Source organism: Gracilinanus agilis, chromosome 1 (assembly GCF_016433145.1).
Source record: "Gracilinanus agilis isolate LMUSP501 chromosome 1, AgileGrace, whole genome shotgun sequence".
NCBI lineage: Eukaryota > Metazoa > Chordata > Mammalia > Didelphimorphia > Didelphidae > Gracilinanus > Gracilinanus agilis.
In genome coordinates this window covers 329,872,990-329,896,689 of record NC_058130.1, presented here as the reverse complement: position 1 = coordinate 329,896,689, position 23,700 = coordinate 329,872,990, and the positions used below count along the sequence as shown (strand labels likewise).

Genomic DNA, 23,700 nt, shown 5'->3' with positions numbered 1-23,700 from the left:
TTTGACACTTCTGTTGTGAATTATACCATTAACAATGAGAACTAGAGAATAATTGTAATGTGAATTTTCCCTATGTCTTTTTCCTAAAACAGTTCAAATTAGAAGAATAATAGATAACATAAAAATTTAATTATTTTGAATTATAAAATAGTAATTATCAAAACTACCTGTTATTGGCTAAGAAATAGAAAAGTAGATCAGTGGAACAGAATAGACATACAATAAACAGTAAGAAAAGATTAGAATACTCTTGTGTTTGATAAAAGTAATGTTTTAAGATAAGAATACATTATTTGTTAAAAAATTGTTAGGGAAACTAGAAAGGAATGTGACAGAAACTAGGTATGGATGAATATACCACTTACCCAGATAAGATAAAAATAAATACATGACTAGACATAAAGGGTGATGTGAGCAAATTAGAAGAACAAGGAATATTATCTATGAGTTTTATGGATAGGAGAAGAATTTTTGAGTAAATAAGAGATAGAAAATATTGTTGGATATAAAGTGGATAATTTTGATTACATTAAATTAAAAGGTTTTATACAAATGAACTATGTAGCCAAGATTAGAAGGAAAACAGAAAATGGGGAGGGGGGGTTATAGACAGTTTCTTTGAGAGAGGTCTCATAAAATATATAGAGAACTTTATCAAATTTTTAAGAACATGAGCCATTCCCCAAGTGATAAATGGTCAAGAGATATGAAAAGATATGAAAAGACAGTTTTTGGAATAAGAAATCAAAGCTATAGTCACAGAAAAAAAGATCTAAATCATTAATCATTAAAGCAGTGCTTCCCAAAGTGGGCGCCACCGCCCCCTGGTGGGTGCTGCAGTGATCCAAGGAGCAGAGACGGCCACAGGTGCCTTTATCTTTCCTATTAATTGCTATTAAAATTTTAAAAAAATTAATTTCCAGGGGGCTAAGTAATATTTTTTTCTGGAAAGGGGACAGTAGACCAAAAAAGTTTGGGAACCACTGCATTAGAGAAATGTAAATGAAAACAGCTCTGAGATATCAACACAACTATCATATTGGCTAAAATGATAAAAGGGCAAAATTGCAAATGTTGGAGGGATGTGGAAAAATTAAGACAATAATGTGAACTAATCCAAACATTTTGGAGAGGAATCTGGAATTATGTCCAGAGAATTATAAAACTGTATATACCCTTTGACTCAGCAATACTACTATTAAGTTTGTTTCCAAAAGTGATTGGGAAAAAGAAAAAGAGCTTATATGTTCTAAAATATTTATAACAGCTCTCTTTAAGGTGGCAAAGAACTAGAAACTGATGAGATGTCCATTAATCCAGCAATGGCTAGACAAGTTGTAGCATATGGATTGAAATGGAATACTACTGTACCATAAGAAATGATAACAGGTTAATTAACAGAAAACATAGAAAGATCTACATGAAATTTTATACAGCAACAGAAATAGTGTTTGAAGAAGAACTTGTTTATGTCCGCCTCTGAGAAAGAACTGATAAGTAGAAACAAGCAAGACATAGTCTTGGGGGCAGCTGGGTAGCTCAGTGAATTGAGAGTCAGGCCTAGAGACAGGAGGTCCTAGGTTCAAACCCGGCCTCAGCCACTTCCCAGCTGTGTGACCCTGGGCAAGTCACTTGACCCCCATTGCCCACCCTTACCACTCTTCCACCTATGAGACAATACATCGAAGTTAAGGGTTTAAAAAAAAAAGACATAGTCTTATATATATTTACATCTTTTTTGCCAAATGATGCCTCATCTAGTACATAGAGGGGAGGGAGGGAGACATCTGTGAACTTTAATGTAACAAACAAATTTAAAAAATTAATTATGGCTTTAAATTTTAGTCTTGAAAAGTGTGTGACCGACAAAGAAAATCTGGAGGCAGACCTTCATAAGCGTTTTGTGCTGGTGCTGAATGAGAAGAAAGCAAAGATTAGAGCCTTACATAAACTGTTACTACAAGCCCAAAAATCAAAAAAGGGGACACAAGAGGAAAGGTATTTGGCATTTATAATTTTATAACCCATACTAGATGACAGATATGTACTTTTAAAATGAATTTCTTCAAACATCATTAATCTTATTCTACTTAGCCTTTAATTATATAGTATTTATGACCTCAAATAACCTAAAAGGTATCATACTTTTTGGATTAGGATTTAAGAGACAGGAATTCTTTTCCTGATGGTTATTGACTTCATGACCTTGAGTAAGTCATTTGACCTTTCCTTGTCTATCTAAAAGTGATACTGATAAAATGGAGACTACTAATTATTGCCATTTTACACGTGATAGGTATTCCTTGATATTGTTTCTGAAATACCCTAAGACCTGGTTAAGAAAGATACTAATTTTTTTTTTCTTATTCTCTCCCCTTCAGTGATATTATCAGATTATTTTCAAGAAAAAAATGAACTTTTCAAACTGAGTTACTTGTGTTTTGTAGCTCCAAGTTTTAGAATTTTGAGTTTTTTCCCTTTAATTATGAGCCTAGTTTCTTTTGGTATTCTTAGAAATATATATTTCTCCATGTTCATTTAAATGGACTCCTTCATAGAAAATCTAACCAATGTACTGAAGGCTTTTCTCAAATTCTTTCAATATTTCATGAATACAGTGTCAAACATTTCTTTAAAAAAAACACTTTATGAATATCATTATATCTCTTGGGTTGCTTATCTATGATCCCTCAATCATATGACAAATTTCCCTCCTTTTTTCTTAAAAAAAAAAAAAACACAACCCAAGAACAATGTAATAATAATATCAATATTTAGTATATTTTATAGATCATAGGGTATTTTGAAAACAATACTTAAGAAATACATATGACTATTTAATCCGTTAAGTAGAAAATATTGCAAAACCTTTAATAGATATCAAGTTTTGGCACACGTTGACACGGTGTGATAGCCAATGGAAAATGGATTCAAGAATTATTTATAGAGAATAATGGCCTAATTGCATTAAACTACTTATTGGCATATTTAGAGGGGAAAGCTTTATCTTAATAGAATTAATATTGATTTTTTCTCTATAAAATGACATTATCTAATGTTTGTATATATACCTATAAAATTGGTTTATGTGTTTAACTAATTAGAGTTTATGTTCCTAGGATCCTTTCTAAAGTCTTTAACATAAAATATATGCAATAATTTTGTTGTTTTAATTTTTTTAAACCCTTACCTTCTGTCTTAGAATTAAGAGAGTTTTTATTAATTTCTCTCTTTTTCTATAAAAGAGAAAAAAGGAGTAATAAGATTTCTTAGTAAGAGACCTTCTGCTGGGCAGTTTGTCAGTTAATGACAGTTAGAAGGGTGTGGCCAAGTGTGATTAGTTAGTTATAGATGGGGAGAAAGGATTTTTTTGTCTCTGGTTATCCTGGGGGGAGGGTGTGTTGCTAGCACTCTCTCTGGCTGGAGACCGAGAAACTGAATTAAGGCCTAAATAGCCTTATTGATTATTAATAATTTGAGTAGATAGGTAGATAGATAGTGATTATTTTATTAGATAGTACAGAATAGGAGAGTAGGTGAGGGCTTTGGCCTAGCAGAAGATATTACCCTCTGAGGCAGTATAGACTTAGGGTTTTTTAGAGAAATTTTAGTTAGGATTGGGATTTTAGGTATAGTTACAAGCTACTGTAAGATTACTTTTACTTTCCTCCTTCTTATTTCCTATCCATCTTTCTTAATAATAAACTAAGAGTGTTGCAGTTAATAAACTTGTCTACTGGATTTTGATCACCACCCCCCAATTTAACCCTTCACAGAATCAATACTGTATATTGGTTCTAAGGCAGAAGAGTGTTAAGGGCTAAGCAGTGGGGGTTAACTGACTTGCCACAGGGTCACACAGCTAGGAAGTGTCTGAGGTCAGATTTGAATCCAGAACCTCCTTTCTCTAGACTTGCCTCTCAATCCACTGAACCACCCAGCTGCCCCTGTTTTAAAATTTTGGCCAGGAATAATTTAATGACTTTTAATCCCCTTTCTTTGTCACTAGGGAATCTGTAGACAATGCCCAAAGCCTTAACAAAAGAGAGTCAGCCCATGATGAAAGCAGTGATGAGGAAAGTCTAACTGCTCCCTTTGAAATGACTTCTGGTAAGAACAAAGTATATTTCGCTGTTTTGTGTTTATTAATATGATGGTATTTTCTAATGCGATGGTCGGCAACCTTTTTGGCCATGAGAGCCATAAATGCCTGAGGAAGGAGGAAGATGGAGGCGGAAGGCGCTGGAATATGGAGCAGGTGCTGATGGGCCCCCTGGGGCACATCCTGGGGCTCTGCCGGGACTGGCCGGTAGGGAGGTGGAGCCAGATATGGCTCGAGAGCCATAAGTTGCCGACCCCTGTTCTAATGAATTGTAGATAGACTATGCTATAGTGCAGTGATTCCCAAAGTGGGCGCCACCGCCCTCTGGTGGGTGCTGCAACGATCCAGGAAGCGGTGATGGCCACAGGTGCATTTATCTTTCCTATTAATTGCTATTAAAATTTTTTAAAAAATTTATTTCCTAGGGGCTAAGTAATATTTTTTCTGGAAAGGGGGTGGTAGGCCAAAAAAATTTGGGAACCACTGCTATAGTGCAAGAGAGCTGGCTTTAAGGCCCAGAAAACATACATTCAAGTGCTTCCTCTGACACATACTATGTGACCTTGGGCAATAAACTAACCTTTCAGGATTCTAAGAAACTCTCCAAGACTTCAAGTTATAGAGAATATGCTGATCTACTTTTTAGAGGGAATTTGCTCCCAAGGAGAATACTAATAAAATCACAAGCCCAGTCCCTATCTCTATTAGCATATCTATCATAAAAAAAAAAAAACAACCTAATTTGCTGCTAGAAAATAAGTATATATGGATTAGAATTAGAACTTAAGTATTTGTGAGCATAAAGTTAAGCCTTCTTAACGTTAAAAAATTACCTGTAAAAGAAATCAACCCACCAATGGAAAAAAAGAAACAAATTTGAGTACCCATAAGCATATTATTGGTCAAACAAAAGACAAATATGGTAGCTCACTGTGCTCTTTTTTCAAAGGATCTGAGCTGGAGTCACCTGATGCTACTACTTACCACCCATGAACCCTCAAGTAAATTCCTTAATCTCACTACATTAGGTCTCAGTTTCTTCATATAAATGGATCCATTATGTGCTATAGCTGTTGCTCAAGTTAAAGCTCAAATACCCAGTACTTTGGAGACCTGAGACCATCATGGGCCATTTTGGAATATCTGAGACTTTGGACCTGGTAAAACTCTTTAAATTCATCATAGAATCCAATGATATAGACCTGAACCTATAAAATATATTAAATAAATTCTTGATTAATTGACCTCAAAGCTAAGATGAAGCATTAGATATTCAGAGGGTTATATTAGATTCTGCATGAAACTTCCCAATTTTCTCCAAATTCTCCACTACAGAAATTAAATTACTTTACTTTTTATGTACAGGTTATGGGTAGTTTACACTGGTACCTCATTTCTAAATGAAATAAATCCTTTCATGATCAAATGTAATAAAAAAAAAATTCCCAAAGAAAAACAATTTGTGCCCTTTTCCATTTAAACCCTCAGAATGCTGGTTAAATATAGTCTGGCTTTCATTCTTTCCTCAGAGCATCACACCTATTTCTGAAGCGAATGGAAATTTTTCTTGAAAAGGAAATAAACAGCTATTGGGGGCAATAGAATTAGGTTATTTCATTTGTATAGACAATTTATAAAAAAAAAATAGCTCTTACAAAACGCTACTATTTTAAATTTGGCAAAACTTTTCAGAGTTTTCACCAGTGTTTAAGGAGCATATTTTATTGTGTTCTATGTATTTTTTTTTACCTCAAGTCTCTTTGAAGAGATAAATTTATTCCATGGTTCTGTGATTCTAACATCTTTACATTTAACTCATCAAAATGCTGTTCTGCAAGAACTTTTTGATGTAAAAGAATTAGGAGCATTTTTATGAACTGTTTAACTGTCCCTTTCCTTCTGGTTTTCATATAAAATATTAAGAAACTCAAGTTTGCCAAGAAAAAAATGAAATACAGTTCTGAAATGCTTGAACTTGTTTTAAAAAATAGATTCTGAAAACTCTGAGTAGGAAATGTATATTTTAAAATACAAAATGAGTCCTCTTTCAGTTTGCCAAAAAAGATATACAATTTTTGTTTGTATTGAGTAGGCAGAATTTATCTTTAGCTGATTAGCAAATATTTGAATTTATTGTGCAGTCTTCAGGTTGTTTGGGGCTTTTTTTCCCCACCACAATGAAATGTAGAGGAGAGAGATAAGGAGAGAAGAGGATAGGAGAGGATAGAGCAAAAAAAAGAGAATAAAGAGGAAGCGAAAGAAGGGAAGAAAGATGACAGGAGAGGAGAGAGAACTTAATGTATTCATTTTATCTTTGTGTAAATTATTCTTCAAATTAGACTTCTGCAACCTAATAGTAATGCTTATTATGTAAAGTGCTTTAGATTAATTATTAAAATCCCCACATATCCTTCTGAGTTAATATGTGCTATTATCCCTTTCTTGGATAATGAAAGAGGTTAAGTGATTTGCCCAGGGTCACTTAATGAATCTGGAGCTCCCATTCAAGAAAACCTTTCATTTACATTTATCTGTGGATCCTGAAGAAAGGGTAAAGTAATTTACAATAAATTGCTAGGCAACCTCTTTATGAACAGATTATTTTTTATTCCTTTATCTTTTAATAATAATAAGATATACTTTTTTTGTTAAAATTGGAATAATGAACCCCCATTTGGAAACAAAAAGGATAGATTATTGTCGTATAGTAAAATCAGAAATTAAAATTAAAAAAAATTATTTGCTAAGCCAAAGAAATGAAATTATCATTGCTTCCCCTTCCATGCTCTGTATCAGTCTAGTTGCCTTCACTCTGTTCCTCACACATGACAATCTCTTCTTGCCTTTGCCATGAATGTCCTGGCTTGGACCCCTCAGACTTCTCATGCCCTTCCTATCAAACTTCCATTCATTTAACTACTTTTTATTTCTTTGTCTTTATCCTTTTATATTTATTTTCTATGTGCTTGTATTTGTGTTCACTGTCTCCCCTCTTAGAATGTAAGCCCCTTGGGAGTAGGGATTTTTTTCTTTCATTGTATTTATATCCCTAGCTGGTAAGTAATAGTGATAAATAAATAATTGATTAATTGATTGGCATAAGAACGGAGCAATTTAAGATCCAGACATTTTTATGGAGTAAATTAGATATATTACACCTAAGAAGAACACAGATTTAAGTGATTAATCTGAATAAAAGACAAAAGGGATGCATTTTATTAAGAATTATTTGCATTGGGGACCAATGAACAAGGATAATAAATTAGTAAACAACCAAAATCTATTTGATTTTACTTCCTTTGTGCACGCACAAGCCCTATGGCTAGATGATCTTTGCCCCAACTTAAGAAGTGTCAATACTAGCTGCTGGCAAAAGTCCTAAGTGAAATGGAACCAGATTAAAATATAATAAAATTATAATTTTCTTAATAAAATAAATTAAAATGCAATGCAACATTAATGTTAATTTGTGGTTTTCAGTGACAACAAGCAGCCTTCCATTTCTACTTGAGTTTGACACAACTTCCTCTACCACCCTACCTCACTTTGTGATTAGGGTTATAAAATTTTCTTCCTCTGGGAAGAAAGATAACAAGTTTCCATTTTAAAGTGCTGCTTATGCAAAATTATGCTGAGTAGCATACAGATCCTTTAAATTATGGTATAAGAGCTTCTAAAAGTGAATGCCTCCCAGACTCTGAACCTGGAAAGTGTCAATAACCTCACCTGATGATGGGTACATTTTTATTTTTATTGAAGCAGGTGCTGTAAACCTCAGTAGCTTGCCACCCAGAACTGTCAGAGGGGAAATAAGTGCCTATTAAATGTCTTTTTCACACTGGGAGTACTTGAAAGGCTTTGAGTCCTCTGAAGCTTTCACTGGATTCTAATTCAGACAAGCTCTTGTAGGCCATACTTATTCTGGAGAGCCTCTCTGCACACAAGGAAGACCTTACCTTTGTTATAAACAAAAAGTGTCCTAGGGAGATATACAGTGATGTGAGTGTATCTATGTATTCCCCCTAGTTGCAGATGATGGAGGAACACCAACCTCAATCACCCTTATTAGTTGTTATAATTTCCCCTTTTCTCTAACAGTTGCCCAGGGAGGACCCTGAAAGGTTAGGTGAATGGGTAACCCTTTCAGGTCCAACCTGGGGTTGGATAAAAAATTATTATAGGGTTTTTGGTTTGCTTTGGATCATGTTTGATATCTGACTGCATTGACTCCCTCCCCAAGGGTCACAATATAAAGACTACTTAGGAAGGTACTTGTTAAACTCTCTTTATCTATATAATCAGGGAAAGGATAAACAGGACTAGGATTGGGGATTGGAGATCCTATCAACCTAATATCTTTAACTACTTGACAATCAGGACTGGAGGCTATTGATCTAGTAGAAGCTGGAGCTTTATTCTCCACTACACCTCTGGCCCAGCCTGGCCACTACCAAGCCAGAGAATAGGGACTGCTATTGATGCAGCTGTGTTGGTGATCTTATTCTTTCAGCTTTTTCTCTGCCAGTGTTTGGTGATGCACTAACTCTCACAGTCTTCAGGAAATATTCATATTCTTCCTACCCTCTTCATAGACTTCCCTGCCTCCCTTCACCACCCAGAGACCTAGAGACCTAAAGACCTAAAAAGCCCAAAGATCCAAGACCCCTTCCAAGTGGCTGTCAGGGTTATTTATGCTGCCAGGCCAACCAACGCTTGCCCCTAGCTCACGGCACCTGGGAACATTCCATGTCTTCCAACTGCCTTCCCTGTCATTCAAGGTGGCAGTCATCATTTCCCAGGATATGAATATAACACCTTCTGAAATGACAAGGATCAATTCTAGTCCCTCTATTAATTGTGTTAAAGGAGTTCTTAATTTAGGCAAAAATCTAACTTGCTGCACCATTAAAACTCCAGTAGGGATTGACACTATTAAGATATGGAATCTCTCTGAGTCGGAAGGGCTATGTCTAGTTGCACAAGACTTTTTTCCACAACATACTTAGTAAATGATTATCAAGGCTTAATTGGAAAACCTGCTGGGAGGGGGAAACTTGCAGCATCTGTAGGCAACCTGAACTACTTCTGGACAACCTAATTATCGATCAATTTTTCCTCACGTCAAATTTGTATCTTCCATATAGATGGCACGTTTTGTGCAATCATGTAATTTGTGCTTCTTCATCTAGGCAGCCAAGTAATGCAGTAGATAGAATTTGAGACTTCAAGTCAAGAAGAACTGAATCCTCTTTAGAATCCTCTTTCACACACTTAGAACTAGCTGAGTGACCCTGCCTGGGCAAGTCTTAAATTCTCCATGTTTTCATTTCCTCATCTGCAAAATGTAGATGGTAATAATAGCACCTACATTGTAGGATTGTTGTGAGATTCAACTGAGTTAACATATATAAAATGTTTTGCAAACCCTAAAGTTCTCTATAAATTCGAGGGGCTATTGCAACTGCTATTATAACAATTGCTACTATTTCTGTAGTAGATAAGCACTTGTTCAGACTGATGTGCCTCCAGAATTCATTTTGGCTTTTCTGAGGCATAGACATAAGGATAAGAATATCTAACAGCCTACACTTATTTTCTTAATAATATTTAAAAAAAAAAAAAAGATTTTACCTAACCAGCTTTTGGCTATCTCCATAATGACCATATGTGTCTGACAGCAGCTGAAAAGCAGTCGGTGGTTCTGGATGCCTGTGATGAAACACAGCCTGCTATATTATTTGTGAGTTATTTTAGAAAGTGTGACTGTTGAAACTCCATTGCCTGAATATGAATAATGATAATATTGGAGAAATGTCTTTTTGTCCTTCTAAATATGCCATCTAAAAAGGTATTCATTGATGACGAAGAAAAACATTTCTTAATTGTAAAACAGCTAAAAATGTGCCACTTTTAAGAAAATCCAGTCTCTTTTATATAAAATTTTTGATAGGTCATCACCTGAAAGTTCATCCTTGATTAATTACCCACAAATAGTTGTCACAGGTGACACTGTTTACAACTATAGACGCTAATCAGTGTCTCGTGAAATTTATCGGTATAAATTGTCAGCTTTGTAAAAAATTGAAAACAATTATGACAACATTTTTTTACTACCTTTACTAGGAGAACAATGCTTCATCATAAATTTAGGCAACCACTTTAAATTGCTTTAATGGTCTTGTTTCTTTGCCTGGTTGAAGGGCTACCAATTATGTAGGCTCACAATAAAGTTAGTAAATTTCCTATAAGAAATTGTGATAAGTTCTGTGTGATGATAGTAATGCTTGAGAGCATTTTATAGATTATTCATCCCATCTAAAATCTATTTTGGGAGGCAGCTGGGTAGCTCAGTGGGTTGAGAGCCAGGTCTAGAGACTGGAGGTCCTAAGTTCAAATCTGACCTCAGACACTTCCCATCTGTGTGACCCTGGGCAAGTCACTTGACCTCCATTACCTACCCTTACCACTCTTATGCCTTGGAGCCAATACACAGTATTGACTCCAAGACAGAAGGTAAGGGTTTTAAAAAAAATTAAAAATAAAATAAAATCTATTTTGTGCTTTCTTCTCTGTATACATTTGTTTCTCTTCTGATAGTTTAAATTTCTTTTTAAAAGAGGATCTGTTTGTGTTTGATTTTGTATCTCTACCACCTAACAAAATGCCTTGCTAAGAGAAAGTGAAGCAGATAACTTTGCTCAACCCTGTCTTACTTAAATCCAATTCAAGTTCAAAAGTTGAAAATATCACCCTGTGATATCCTTGTTCTGAGGGGAAAAAAGGACAAATAACAATAAAATACAATTCTAGATTTTGCTGGAAATAAGAAAATGATCAACATGTAATCAATGCCCTCAAGGAATTTATAATCAATTATGGAAAATAAGGCATATACAAAATGAAAAAGGCGCACAAATTTAAGTCACAAAGCTTGAGTTCCAATATGGCCTGTGTCACTACTTATTTGAGATAGGTCAAGTTGCTTAACCTCTCTCGGTTTTATCTATAAAATAAGAAGATTTAACTAGATGACTCATTATGCCTTCCAGGCAGCCTAGATCTGTGTTTATACAAACTCAAAACTAGCATATAGAATAGATAGCACCTCTCTTTGAGAGAACTAAAAGAAAGGATTACTGTTTTGGCTCATTCTCCATCAAAAATCAATTTCCTTAACCTAAAATGTTGAAACTACTAGTATTAAAAGTGAATTGGTGAACTGGACTGGCAAAAAAGATAAGCAAATGGACAGCTAGGTTGCTCAGTGGTGTTCCTTTTGAATTCAGGGAAGTGCTATTTGGAAGTGTCTAGCAGACTCCCTATGGACATGTGGAGACTTTGAGACTACATTTCCCATGACTCCTATGGGTTTCCGGTTTCCGGTTTAAGGCGTGGGGGCATCCAGTGTCCCCACCTATGGGGCAATTTAAATTCAGAGGAGGGCCTAGAGAAAGCTCTTTCTGGGTTTTGCAGAGTGGCTGGCTGGCATACAAGAGAGACAAGATGGGCTCTGGCAGTAAATTTAAAAGATAGTCAGGCATAGTCATATATATTTTACCAACATGGCCATGGTTTTAATTAAACTACTAATTTCTCTTATTATATCAGTCTTTATCATTTTTAATCTTAACAGTGGATAGAAAGTCAGACCTGGACATGGGAGGTCCTAGATTTTTCATATGGAAGAGGAATTGTACTTTGTGTAGCCCTGTAGGGTAGAACCGGGACCAGTGGGGGTAGTGAGAAGTGGGCAGATTACTTAGCTTAGAATCATGCAGAACTTTCCGGATTGAATAAGCTGCCTAACAAAGGTAGCTATCTTTGGGCAAAGTTGAGTATCTAGACATGGAATCAGGAAGACCTGAGTTAAAATACCTCCTCAAACACTAGCTGTGTGACCATGAGCAAGACATTTACTTGCTATTTGCTTCAGTTTCCTTAACCATAAAATGGGGATAATAATAGCACTTACCTCCCATACTTGTTGTGAGGAGCAAATGAGATAATATTTATAAAGGATTTGGCAAAGTGCCTGGCACATAGTATTTAAATATGTTTTTTTAAATACACTTTTTACTTTAAATATGTTATTTAAATATGTTTCCCCCTTCCCCTCTCCACTCCTCCCCCTTTATGAGGTAGTATATTCCATCTCAAAGTATTTATTGACAGGTTGGTTGGATAATTTAGGCTTCTATGTCATGGAATTGATTCCTGTACTGGGCAAATGGTTGCTCAAGATGGGCTCTAGTGTTCTTTTTATCAATAAGATTCTCTGTTTTACTGCAGCCTTATTTTTCCATTAGGCTCATTCATTATAAAAAAAACTCCAAAGTTTTTGAGATTCAGGAAAGAATAAATGACAATGTTCTAAAAGTATGGCATGCAAGAGATTATAAACTACTTTGCTTATTCAGTGTGACCCAGTGAATTTAACACAAGATTGAAGGAGACAGCTATCGTGTCTTACTCATAGAGGCTCTTAAGAAATAAATTCTTATTGAATTTCATGTACAATGGCTAATATACATCTAAATTAATATTTTCATTGGCTCCATAGAACTGAAAACTCATCAATTCAAAGCATGGTGTCAGTGCAACAAAAATTTCTACGTCAGTCTCAAACTCTGTAGTATAGCCTTCTCTTTACTAGGATACTGGGCTCTACCACAAGCAACACATCTGGTTTCTTGAGTAGATTCATCAGCATCACCTATAAGTCATATTTAACATCAAAAGGCTAGACAGCCTTACCAGCGATGAGGCCCTGGAGTACAGCCAGCCCACCAGCATTGAAGCAATGCTCACTGCAACTTAATTCTGATGGTCTGGATGTGTGTGAAGGATGGATGACAGCAGCCTAGCTCAGCAGCTGCTGTATGGAGACCTGAAGAGGGGCTGCCACAAGGAGGGTGGCCAGGAAGAATTTTAGACACATCTGAATTACCAACTTAGGCAGCCTAATATCACCGTAGAACACCGGGCCTCAGCAACTGTGAGCTAGAATGCCACCTTCAAAAGATAGACTGTGTCATTTTGAATAAACAGCCACCTAGAGCCACCTACAAAGAACAGATCACATGTATGAAAAGTACTAATGCTGGTCATGCTGATTTTTAACCAGAGGCACTTGTATTCTTAACTATGCTGTTCTTTGATTAAAAGGATTGAACTTGATCTCTAAGTTTCCTTCCAACCTGTGAATTGAAAAGTCAGTCAGCTGTGTAAATAAGAAATTATTTTCCATGAAACTAAAAACATAAATTAAATTTATCCTCTTAAATTTTCAGGAATTTCAGTTATATATATATGCGTGTATATATATATATGCATGTGTGTGCATATATATATACACGCATATATATAAACACATACATATGTATAATTTTATGTAAATTTTCTATGTTAAACTTAGTTTCATACACATTATATTTATCATGTTTCTTTTGTTTAGGAAAAACTCCTGATGGCATATAAAGGGTCCAAATTTTGGGATAAAATATGCTGGCTTCTTTACTTTGAGTGTTAATGAAAGAGACACATATTCAGCAAGCTTTGTGACTTTAGTGTTCTGTTAGGGGGAATAGAGACATTCACACCACCATTGTTGGTGGTGGGGTTGAAAAGCCAATAAGGAAGAGTACAGTGATTTATAGCCAGTCTTCACTGTGAGGACTTAGTGTGAATGTTTAGGATGACAGGTGCTAAATAAATGTAAATTAATTCTACTTTATTTTTATTCATTATTTAAAAGATATGCTTACAGTGTATGCAGTTCAATTAAATTATTGAGAAAGTATCTACATCTGTAGGCTTTTTTCTATCTCTAGAACCTTCACATTTGTTTTACTTCCTGCTCCCAATAATACTCTGCTTAGAGGCACTAATAAATTTGCCATTCTCTGCCTTGAAATAACTAACATTCATTTAGAATTTTTTGTTAGCCAAGAAGGAAGCAATTTTTTTTCCCTCTGCTACCAAAAGCAAAAGTTGTCAGCACTTCATTGCAGATCCTGAGTTCCCATCCTTGCAAGTACTAAGTATTTTAGAAAGTCTGTGACCTTTTATTCTTCATCCATTTCCTTGTGAAGTTTAAAATAACTTTACTTTACAGCTTCTGATTGAGCCAAGGTTGGAGGTTACTGGGGGCACAATTCATAGCAATTCACAGTATAGTTTTATCCTCTCTCAAGCTCCTTTCTTAAAATGCCTTTTTTTTTTTTTTGAGAGGTCTAGTTATTTAGACATTTGAGCCTCTCTTAGCCTTGTTTTTGGCAAAGAAATTATAATATTGTGAACATTTTCAAAGACTTTCAGTTCTCTAATTAATAAACAAACACCATTTCTCCAGAGGAGTTCCTTGAATATATTAGGCATTTAATTTTTGTTGACATGAATTCAATATAAGTATGCCCAGATGTACTCTTCTTCACATACACCAAACACAACCCTCTCTTCTACAGTAGAACATATGTTTTGAGTATGTTTTCTGTAGCTGGAAAATAGAATTCTGTCCCCACTCTTTGACCTATAGACAATTTTATGTTCAGTCAGATGCATTTCCATGAAAGTTGATGAGGGTTAGGAGGGCAGCATATAGTAAGGACCTGAGAAAAGCTATGAATCTTGTATTTCAATACTTCCATGTATCCATTATTCCTTCTGTTTGTGTTACCTTTCTGGGTACAGATCCCCAGCTCTTATGTTTTCCAATCTCATGTGTTAACCTTCTCCGTTTTCTTTACTTTTTCTTTCTTTTTTTTTTTCAAATCTAATCTCAGCCACTTACTAGCTATATGACTCTGACCATGTCACTTTACCTCTTTCTGCCTTAGTTTTCTCAACTATAAAAAGGGAATAATATCACTTAGCTCCCAAGGGTTTTGTGTAAATAAAATGAGAGAATTTTAAAAATATTAATAAAATATTTCATTTTTTCCTAATTACATGAAAAAATATTTTTAACATGTGTTTTCAAGAATTTCAAGTTTGAGATTCTCTCCTTTCCTTCTTCCCTCCCTAAGACAGTTTGATCAGGGTCTCAGTTGTTTAGAGATAATATGATAATATTTGTAAAGTGCTTTGCACAGCATCTTGACTAATCATAGATGCTTAATAAATGCTTATTCCCTTCTATTATTACCTTGTTCCCTTTTCCCCCCTTCTTTCCCTTTCCCTCCCTTCCCCTTCCTTCTCTTATTTCTTTTCTTGACATTGAGTCTCTCCCTGTTTCACCCTGGCTGTATGTAAGTTCACAGCCACTCACAGCAGATCCCATTAGTGACCTGCTCCATCTTCAAACTTGGACTACTCTGTCTCTCTAGGGCCTCTTGTTGCTAGTGAGCTCCACCATTGTATAAAATAAAATCCCTGCCTCCCCCTTTTCTTTTGCTCATGTGACGTCATCTGGAAACCAAATACCAGCAAGTGAATTGAGATACATGGGTCACTGGAAAAAGGGAAATTAAAGAACCGATGAGACAGGAACAATGAGAGTTAAAGTAAAAAAAAAAAAAAATCATGAAACAGTGATTCCATTGGTGCTGACCCCTGGGTGGCCCAGCAAGTTAAGAAACTATGGTTGGTTCCAGAGATGTGAAGGCTAGCAGGAAGTGGGGGTCTTGGGCATGCATGCGGAGGAGCAAACTGGACACATGGCAGAGTGTAGCTGGAAGCCCCATAATGGCAGCCACAGATTAGGAAAGCTAAGTGCCTCTCTACCTCTCTCCTATTTTTCCCTCTCCTCACTACTACTACTACTTTTGATTTAATAAAGTTATTAAGCTACAACCAGCCTCAAAATTTTTAATTCTTACACCATGTTGGTATTAGACTTAATGTAGAGACCTAATCAGCATAACCTACTTGCAAACCCCCAGCCTCAGACTCATTTGGTAGCAGAGATTAGAGGCAAAAACGCCCATGCCTAGCATACTTCATTTCCATATAATTCTGTAAAGCCTCTGTGGAGGAGCTGCCCAATTCAATGGGATTCTTTCTCTTATTCTTTTACTATTTCATAGATACCAACTTATAAATACTAATGCTACAAATGTCTCCTATTTACATAGACACTTAAGCTGTATAAAACATTTTCTTCACAAGAACATCTCAGTGACAACTAGAAAACCTTCATAACATCTGATTTCCATGTCACGATAAGGAAATATATATTATAATAATATATGTACAATCTATCATGCCTTCTTGGGCAAAGGGGATGGGTGTATAGGATAGGGGAAAAAGAATGAGACATAGATATTTTGGCCATAGCTAATGTAAAAATTTGTTTCTCTTGGATAAGCATATTTTATCATAATTTATTTCAAATTTAACACAAATTATATGTATTATGTTACATGTTATTTTATATATAGAAATAAATATGCTTTAAATATATATATATGTATATGTAAAGTTATATATGCCTTTGCCAATAGCCCATCAGATTAATCCAATTCTAGGCATATGGGGAATAAACATGACCCACATTTCCACAATTGAATGAGATCAAACTGGATTACATTCAGGAAATCTACAATGATTGCTGTGATCCATGGAACAAAAATCTCTGAAGAAGAATTAAAAATTTTAAAATAATTTGAAAAGTATTAGAATGACATATGTTAGATATAAACAAGTATACGTTACTAATTCCTATCCACATGTGAAAAGTGTTATTTGTGAATAATACATTATGAAATATATATATATATATGACTGGCATAGGATGTGAGCCATTTATGTACTGAGAGACACTATCATGATTACTACTTAGCTATTAAATAAACAAAAAGAAAGCCTCTAGGGCATTGACTAGGTCTTCTATGCAAAACTTTTGGGAAAACATAGACAGGAATTACAGTGATTGAGAAGGTGTGGAAGAGTATCCACCGTTTTGAAGTCACAGGACCTCCAAGGCACAATCCCACAAAAAGTCAAAAGTTTTTTTAAGAGTCCAAGTGTCACCAGACCAGATCAAACCTATTGGCTATCCAGGCTAGTATTTTTGTCCCTGACTAAAGAACCACTTCATGGTTTGTTTGTTTTTTAAAGGACTTTCTTCCCATCACATTTTCTAAAAACTAGGAATGATTTCTTCATTTTTTCCTTTAAAATCTATATTTCACCAATAAATCTAAATGCTTCTTTAAAATCATATTTATTTTAAATAACAGAAAGAAAGCTGGGAATGTTACTACATTTCCCATTTGAACTAGACAATTGACTATAAATTACTCAAATGAGATGATATTTGAAAATTTTTTAAATGAATTTAAACAATATTCTCAAGTTTTGGATTTTAGGACTATTCCCACTGTTTCCATTGGAAAATACTTTGGAAAAGTCAGTATATTCAATTCTTTCATGTATCTAACATCACAGATCAAATTTTAAATTATGGACCATATACTGAGAGGGCTTGACAATTTATAGTAGATACCTTTCAGTATAGAGAAAATGACTATGGAAATCACACTTATGTGATTAATCTCAAGTATTATTTACTTACCTTTAGATTTATGGTAATGTTGAAAACTACTAGCAGTTAGCACTATATATAATGAAAATGAACTTTAGGAATTGGGAGATTTGGGTTCTAAAGTTCCAGCATAAATGCCTATATAATATTTATGACATGTCACTTAAATTTGCTTGAACCATTCATTTCTTCCTGAGCCTTATATTCATCAACTCTAAAATATGGACAATATGCCTGGTCTGGCTATCTCACAAGGATGGTAAAGAAATCAAATATTCTGATAGATGAAAATACCTCTAAGTGTAGTGACTCTATATAATTATAAGGAACTATTATTATTATTTTTCATTAAAGCCTCAATATTTGGTCATCCCCATAAGTCAGGTACCATAATTTTTGTCAGTGAACTTATTTCACTTATTTTGTAATTGGTTTTAATTTACTAAACAATCTCATTTATCCTGCTCCTTCCTTATTCTTATTTTTATAGGCTCATAAGATCACAAATGCCAGAAAGTGTCTTAAAGATCATCTAGTTCAATCTCCTTATCTTATATCTGAAGAAACTGAGACCCTGCATGTTCTTAGCCACATTCTCCCATCTAATTAATATCAAAATTATGACTCAAAGGTATTTTGAACTCTTAAAGTCAATACCTTGCATGAAATAATGCCCTTCCCCAAAAAGAGATCAAGAAGATGGCACCAAAGTACAGAAGGTCCTAAATATGAAAGTCTTTTTCTGAAAGAGAGGCAATTATGACAGAACAGAATTAAGGGTTTTTATATGGTTTGAAGTCCAGACTTTATTTTAAGTAAAAGGAAGATAGAGGAGTAATAATGCTGGAGGGGGCGGGGCTAGAAGAGGCAAGTTGAGAGAAGCATAGAATTGACAATTAAGTATAATCATTTAAAGCTAAAGATTGACACAGTATTGATCATCTTAAGGAGCAAAATGACTATGGGGAACTTTCCCCTTCTTATTATTCTACAACTTATTGAAAAAAAAATTTCAGATAGCTCACAATATCCTGAACCTGAACCCCTACAAGGAAAAAGTCTCTGAATAGCTCTCTAAATTGTTTAGATTTTTGGATCATGTAAAGCCTGTGGATTCAGATTTATAAAATTATACTAGAAAGATAACTGAAATAGAAAAATTTGAACAAATAAAAATCACAATGAGAAGAATGGGTACTCTGAATGTAATAATTATTGGGGAGAATAGAAATAAGGATTTCTATGTAATTAAAGATGCGTTTTCTATTTTTTGCCATTCAATAGCAAGTTGCATGGAATTGTTAGCTAACTGAATACAAACTAAAGTGCAAAAGAATTACAGAAGAAAATGGCAAAAGATTATGTGTAATATGACCATATCAAGCAATGAAAAATAATGGTGAAAACGAATGTAAAATCATAATCCTAGAGTTAGGAGGGTCCTTTGAAGTCACCAATCCATGCTTCTGGCATTTTGCAGATGAGGAAATTCAGGTACATAAAAGTTAGATGACTTACTGAAAGTCCCCCAGGTAGTAAATGATCCTCTGACTCCAAAATCTTTCTCTTTCCATTAAATTGCATGGTGTAATTGCTTATGTTAATGTAAATCCCAACTAATTAATCTCATCTCAAGAAAATACATGAAGCTAGCAAGTAGACAACTAATATACTGAAAATAGATTTGGTAATATTACCTTTACAACTTAGTTTCGGGGCAGCTGGGTAGCTCAGTGGATTGAGAGTCAGGCCTAGAGACAAGGAGGTCCTAGGTTCAAAGCCGGCCTCAGACACTTCCCAGCTGTGTGACCCTGGGCAAGTCACTTGACCCCCATTGCCCACCCTTACCACTCTTCCACCTAGGAGCCAATACACAGAAGTTAAGGGTTTAAAAAAAAAAAAAAACAACTTAGTTTCATCATCTGTGCCAATGGAGCTAACTCATTTGTATACTTCTACCCTAATGTTGAGGGCTTTAGCAGCTTTTGAATGCCCCAGGTTTGCAATCTTGGTGTCATCCTTGATTCCTCACTATCTCTCGACTAATCTGTTTCCAAGGCCTGACAATTTCACCTTCTTGAATATACCCCTTTTCTCCTCTAATATTGCTGCCACTGGGTCCCTTTGACTCAAGTATCTCCCTACTCCAGTCCACCTTCCATTCAACCATCAAAATGATTTTTCTCTAGCACAAGTCTGATCTTATCAAACCTCTCTATTCAATAAAGTCCACTGGCCCACTCTTGCCTCTAGGATTAAATAAAAAAATGCTGCATTTGACATCCAAAACCCTTCATAGCCTTGGGGCTGGACCTTTCCAGTCTTCTTACAGCTTGCTTCTTACTAGGTATTCTTTGATTCAGTGACAGAGGCCTCCTTGATATCCCCTGTACTAGATCACTCTGCTCTGGGCATTTTTTCTGAGTCTGCCCTGTCCTGGAATGCTCTCCTTCTTTGTTTCCACTTACCATCTTTCTTGGCTTTCTTTGTCCCAACTTAAATCCTATCTTCCAAAGGAAGCCTTTCCCAATCCCTCTATATTCTAGTGCCTCTCTTGTATTATTTCTTATTTATCCTAAATACAATTTGTTTGTAAATATGTGTTCTTTTTATTTTTTATAAAATAATGGAATTTGATAAAATTAATTTAAAGAATATGAATCCAACTTTTTTTATTTTGGTAGCATTGAGGAAGATGGGGCAAGGCAGAATAGCAGACTTATGATTTTAATAAGTGTTCTCCCCACTGTTGCAAGTTATCAATTCTTCTCTATTGTTTTAGAGAGTTTCCTGGAGCACTGAGCCTAATTATATTTGTCACTCAACTCTTATATATCATAGATAGAACTTGAATCCTTGTCTTCTTGGCTACAAGGCCAACTTTCTATCTACTACCTCTGGCTGCCTCTTTAATTATCTAATTATGTTACAACAGGAATATAAACCTGATTATCTTCCAAGTATCTATAAATATTACATTCTATACCTTAACTAAAATAAGTCCTCATTTCCATTAGAAACCCAATCACAGTTTGTAAAATCACTTTAATTCATGAAACAATAACTGGGCTTATTTTGATATGATTCATTTTTGGTGAACTTCTGGGTTAAAGCTATGTTTGTTTATTTTTTTCCAAACAATTCTTGACAAAGATGTTGCAAAGTACTATTGTTATTGGTTTTATCAAAAAGGGAAATAAATTGTTCTTCTTATATTGGTTTTATTCTGCCATATCTAGAAACTGTTTTCTCTAAAATAGTTAGACATTGACATACTATGATTTTTCACCTGAGTGAATGTTCTAATCATGTACAATCACAGAATATTAGAGCTCAAAAAGACCTTCAAACTCATTTAGTTCAGCTCTATTATTTTTCAGATGAGAAAAATAGGGTACAGAGATGTACCTTGCTCAAAGTCACAAAGTCTGTAGCCAAATAGTAGGCTCTTGACTCTGAGTTCACCACTATTCTTACCACTGAAAATTAATTTAATATTATAGTTCCTCCCAGCAGGAGATATAATATCCTTGAGGATTTAATTTGATTTTTGTCTTTGCAACCCCAGCATCTGGCCCTTGTTGGGCACATAATAGATGTTTGGTAAATTCATGTTCAAGTTAGAAGTAGTGTACATACAATATAGTTTTCACATGACAATATGGCCACAATCCTTTCTACCTTCTTAAACTTTAAGGTATTATTTTTGTGTGAGTGAATTATGTTTCTAGTTTTCTTTTCAGATGTTTTTGACTTCTAATTCAGTAGATGGTGAATACAATTTCTAATTAACAACTAATTAGAGGGGGTGGGGAAGGAATCTGTCATTTTAAAGCATAATATTACTCTTGACTTAATTCTTTGTGCTCTAGATACCATTAATGCCACCTTATTCCTTGTGATTTGAATAGATTTGTGATAGACTCAAGATGTATGTACTTATATTCAGATTCTTCCCTATAAATCAGTACTTGTCAGTGTGTTTCAATACTAAATCACAGTATTTACAGATCTTGACTCTGTAATAATTACCTGATCATGCCTCCATTGGCATGACATCAAGACTTTTTAACAGTTTGTTTTATGCTGGTCACATTGCTAAACAAAGCCCGTCAGTTGTGAATTTCATTTGGCACAATTTCTTACATATTTCAGAAGGATAAAGTGTGGTTCACACTGGTTGTTTTTCACCAGGCTTCATCATAACACTTATTTAAACATTGTGTGATGTCCAAATGAGCTCTAAAGGACTCTATTCATTCCCTGTGCCTTGGCCAGTGTGCCACTTACTCACAGATTACATTGACTGTGATTGATTGTAAACTGTCTGAGACCAACTTCCCTGAATTAGTCATTTTGTAATAGCTAAAGTGAGTCACAATTCCCTTTGCTAGTGGACTTTACAATGTGCAGCAAGGTGTGTTTAATGACTTTTCTTGCAAAATAATAGTCCTTTCATCTGTAGGTCAGCCTGGTTTAAATCCCTATTTTATATGACATTACCCCAAAGAAAACATTTGTTCCTCATTATTTTTTTTCTTTCCAGGAGGTTATATCTAGGTTTGGTTTTTAAAACATAATGTAAACTTTTGTGTTTCTATAAAATATTTCAATGAAAAAAAGTCTTAAATCTGTTTTTAAGAAATAATTTGTAATCATTAAAAAAATTGAAGGAATATATAAATTCCAATATTGTGCAAAGACCAGATTTGGTTTTGTTTCCATTTTTATTAAGTACCAAATATGTACAGAATATTGTATTCATTTCTGGAGATCATACAAAGAATAATCTGCCCAGTGAATTTATGGACACTGCCCTCAAGGGCCTTGCCTTCTAGTAGAGAGATACAATCCATACACAAATAACTACAGTAGAGTACAAAGGTAAAACATGATAAATACATAAGAGGACTATAAAGAACATACTATTAAGATCTGATTAAGGAAAAATAATTTTTGACAATGGAACATAAGAGGTTTCATGGAAGAAGTGATATTTGAGCTAATTTCTGAAAGTCAGGAAGTAGTTCAATAGGGAGGGGGCACTCTAGGCCAGTGATGGTGAACCTTTTAGAGACTGAGTGCCCAAACTGCAACCCTCATGCTGCATATGAACCCATACGTTACTTCAGACAGGGGAGGGAGGAAGCTCTCCCATTGGGCTACTGGGCAGAGGGGTAGATGAAATGAGGAAGGTCCTCAGTGCAAGCGGAGAGGGCGAAAGGAGCAGCCCCCCTCTGGCAAGCCCTAGCGCGTGGGTCATAGGTTCACCAACATGACTCTAATTATGGATTCTTAGTCACTCTAGAAAAGCCCATGGACCCCTCCTCTGAATAATAGTTTCAAATGCATGAACCACAGTATTATGAAGGAAACCAGTTATATTGAAATAAAGCTATCAAAATATTAAAAACGAGATTAAGAACTCCTGCAGTAGTAAAGAGTAGTGTGAGTAAAAGTACAGGAAGGAAAGAATGGAATTATAAACTTAAAAGATCTTTGAAAATTCCCTGCAATATTCTATAGTCTTAACAGAAGGATATAAAGTCTATATTGAAAGGAATAGAGAGGAGAAGCAGGAAGACCTAGTAGGAACTACGAAAAAGTCTAATAAAGCAGCACATTTCTTAAGCTCCTACTGTGTGCTAGGCATTGTAATAGAAATAGACAGGCAAAAATAGAGAAAATCCCCTCAAGGTGCTTACCTTTTGTTGAAGAGAATAACACATATATATGTAGGCACACACGTGTGTGTGTATGTGTGTGTATATACATTTTTATCCAAGAAACATACAATTCTTATACAGGTCTTGAAGAGAAAGGCATTAATAACTGGGGACAGGGACAGAGGAAGTAGGAAAGCCTCTCAAAGTTGGTGGTTCATGAGCTAAGTCTAGAAGGAAATCAGAGATTGCACAGGCATTTGACTACTATGGAAGTAGAACAAATGGAATGGATCCAAAATATATTTGGAAATTAAATGGAGAAAATTTTGAAATAGCTTAAAAAGGAGAGGAGAAGAGTAGGAAAAAGTCAAAGAGAATTTGAAAGTTTGACTATCACAGACTGGGTGATAGTAGTCAGAAAGAGGAGAAATTTTGGAGAAGACCCATAA

The 23,700-nt window shown here is 35.0% G+C and overlaps 1 protein-coding gene across 1 annotated transcript in view; it reads left to right on the top strand.

The window, feature by feature from the left end:
- Positions 1-23,700, top strand: part of XRCC4 (X-ray repair cross complementing 4) — a 393,632-nt gene that overhangs the window by 223,803 nt on the left and 146,129 nt on the right. The window contains exons 5-7 of the mRNA XM_044680616.1: positions 1,846-1,998; positions 4,010-4,110; positions 9,781-9,842. Of these exons, the coding sequence (XP_044536551.1) occupies positions 1,846-1,998; positions 4,010-4,110; positions 9,781-9,842 (316 nt within the window). The remainder of the gene's footprint in view (positions 1-1,845; positions 1,999-4,009; positions 4,111-9,780; positions 9,843-23,700) is intronic.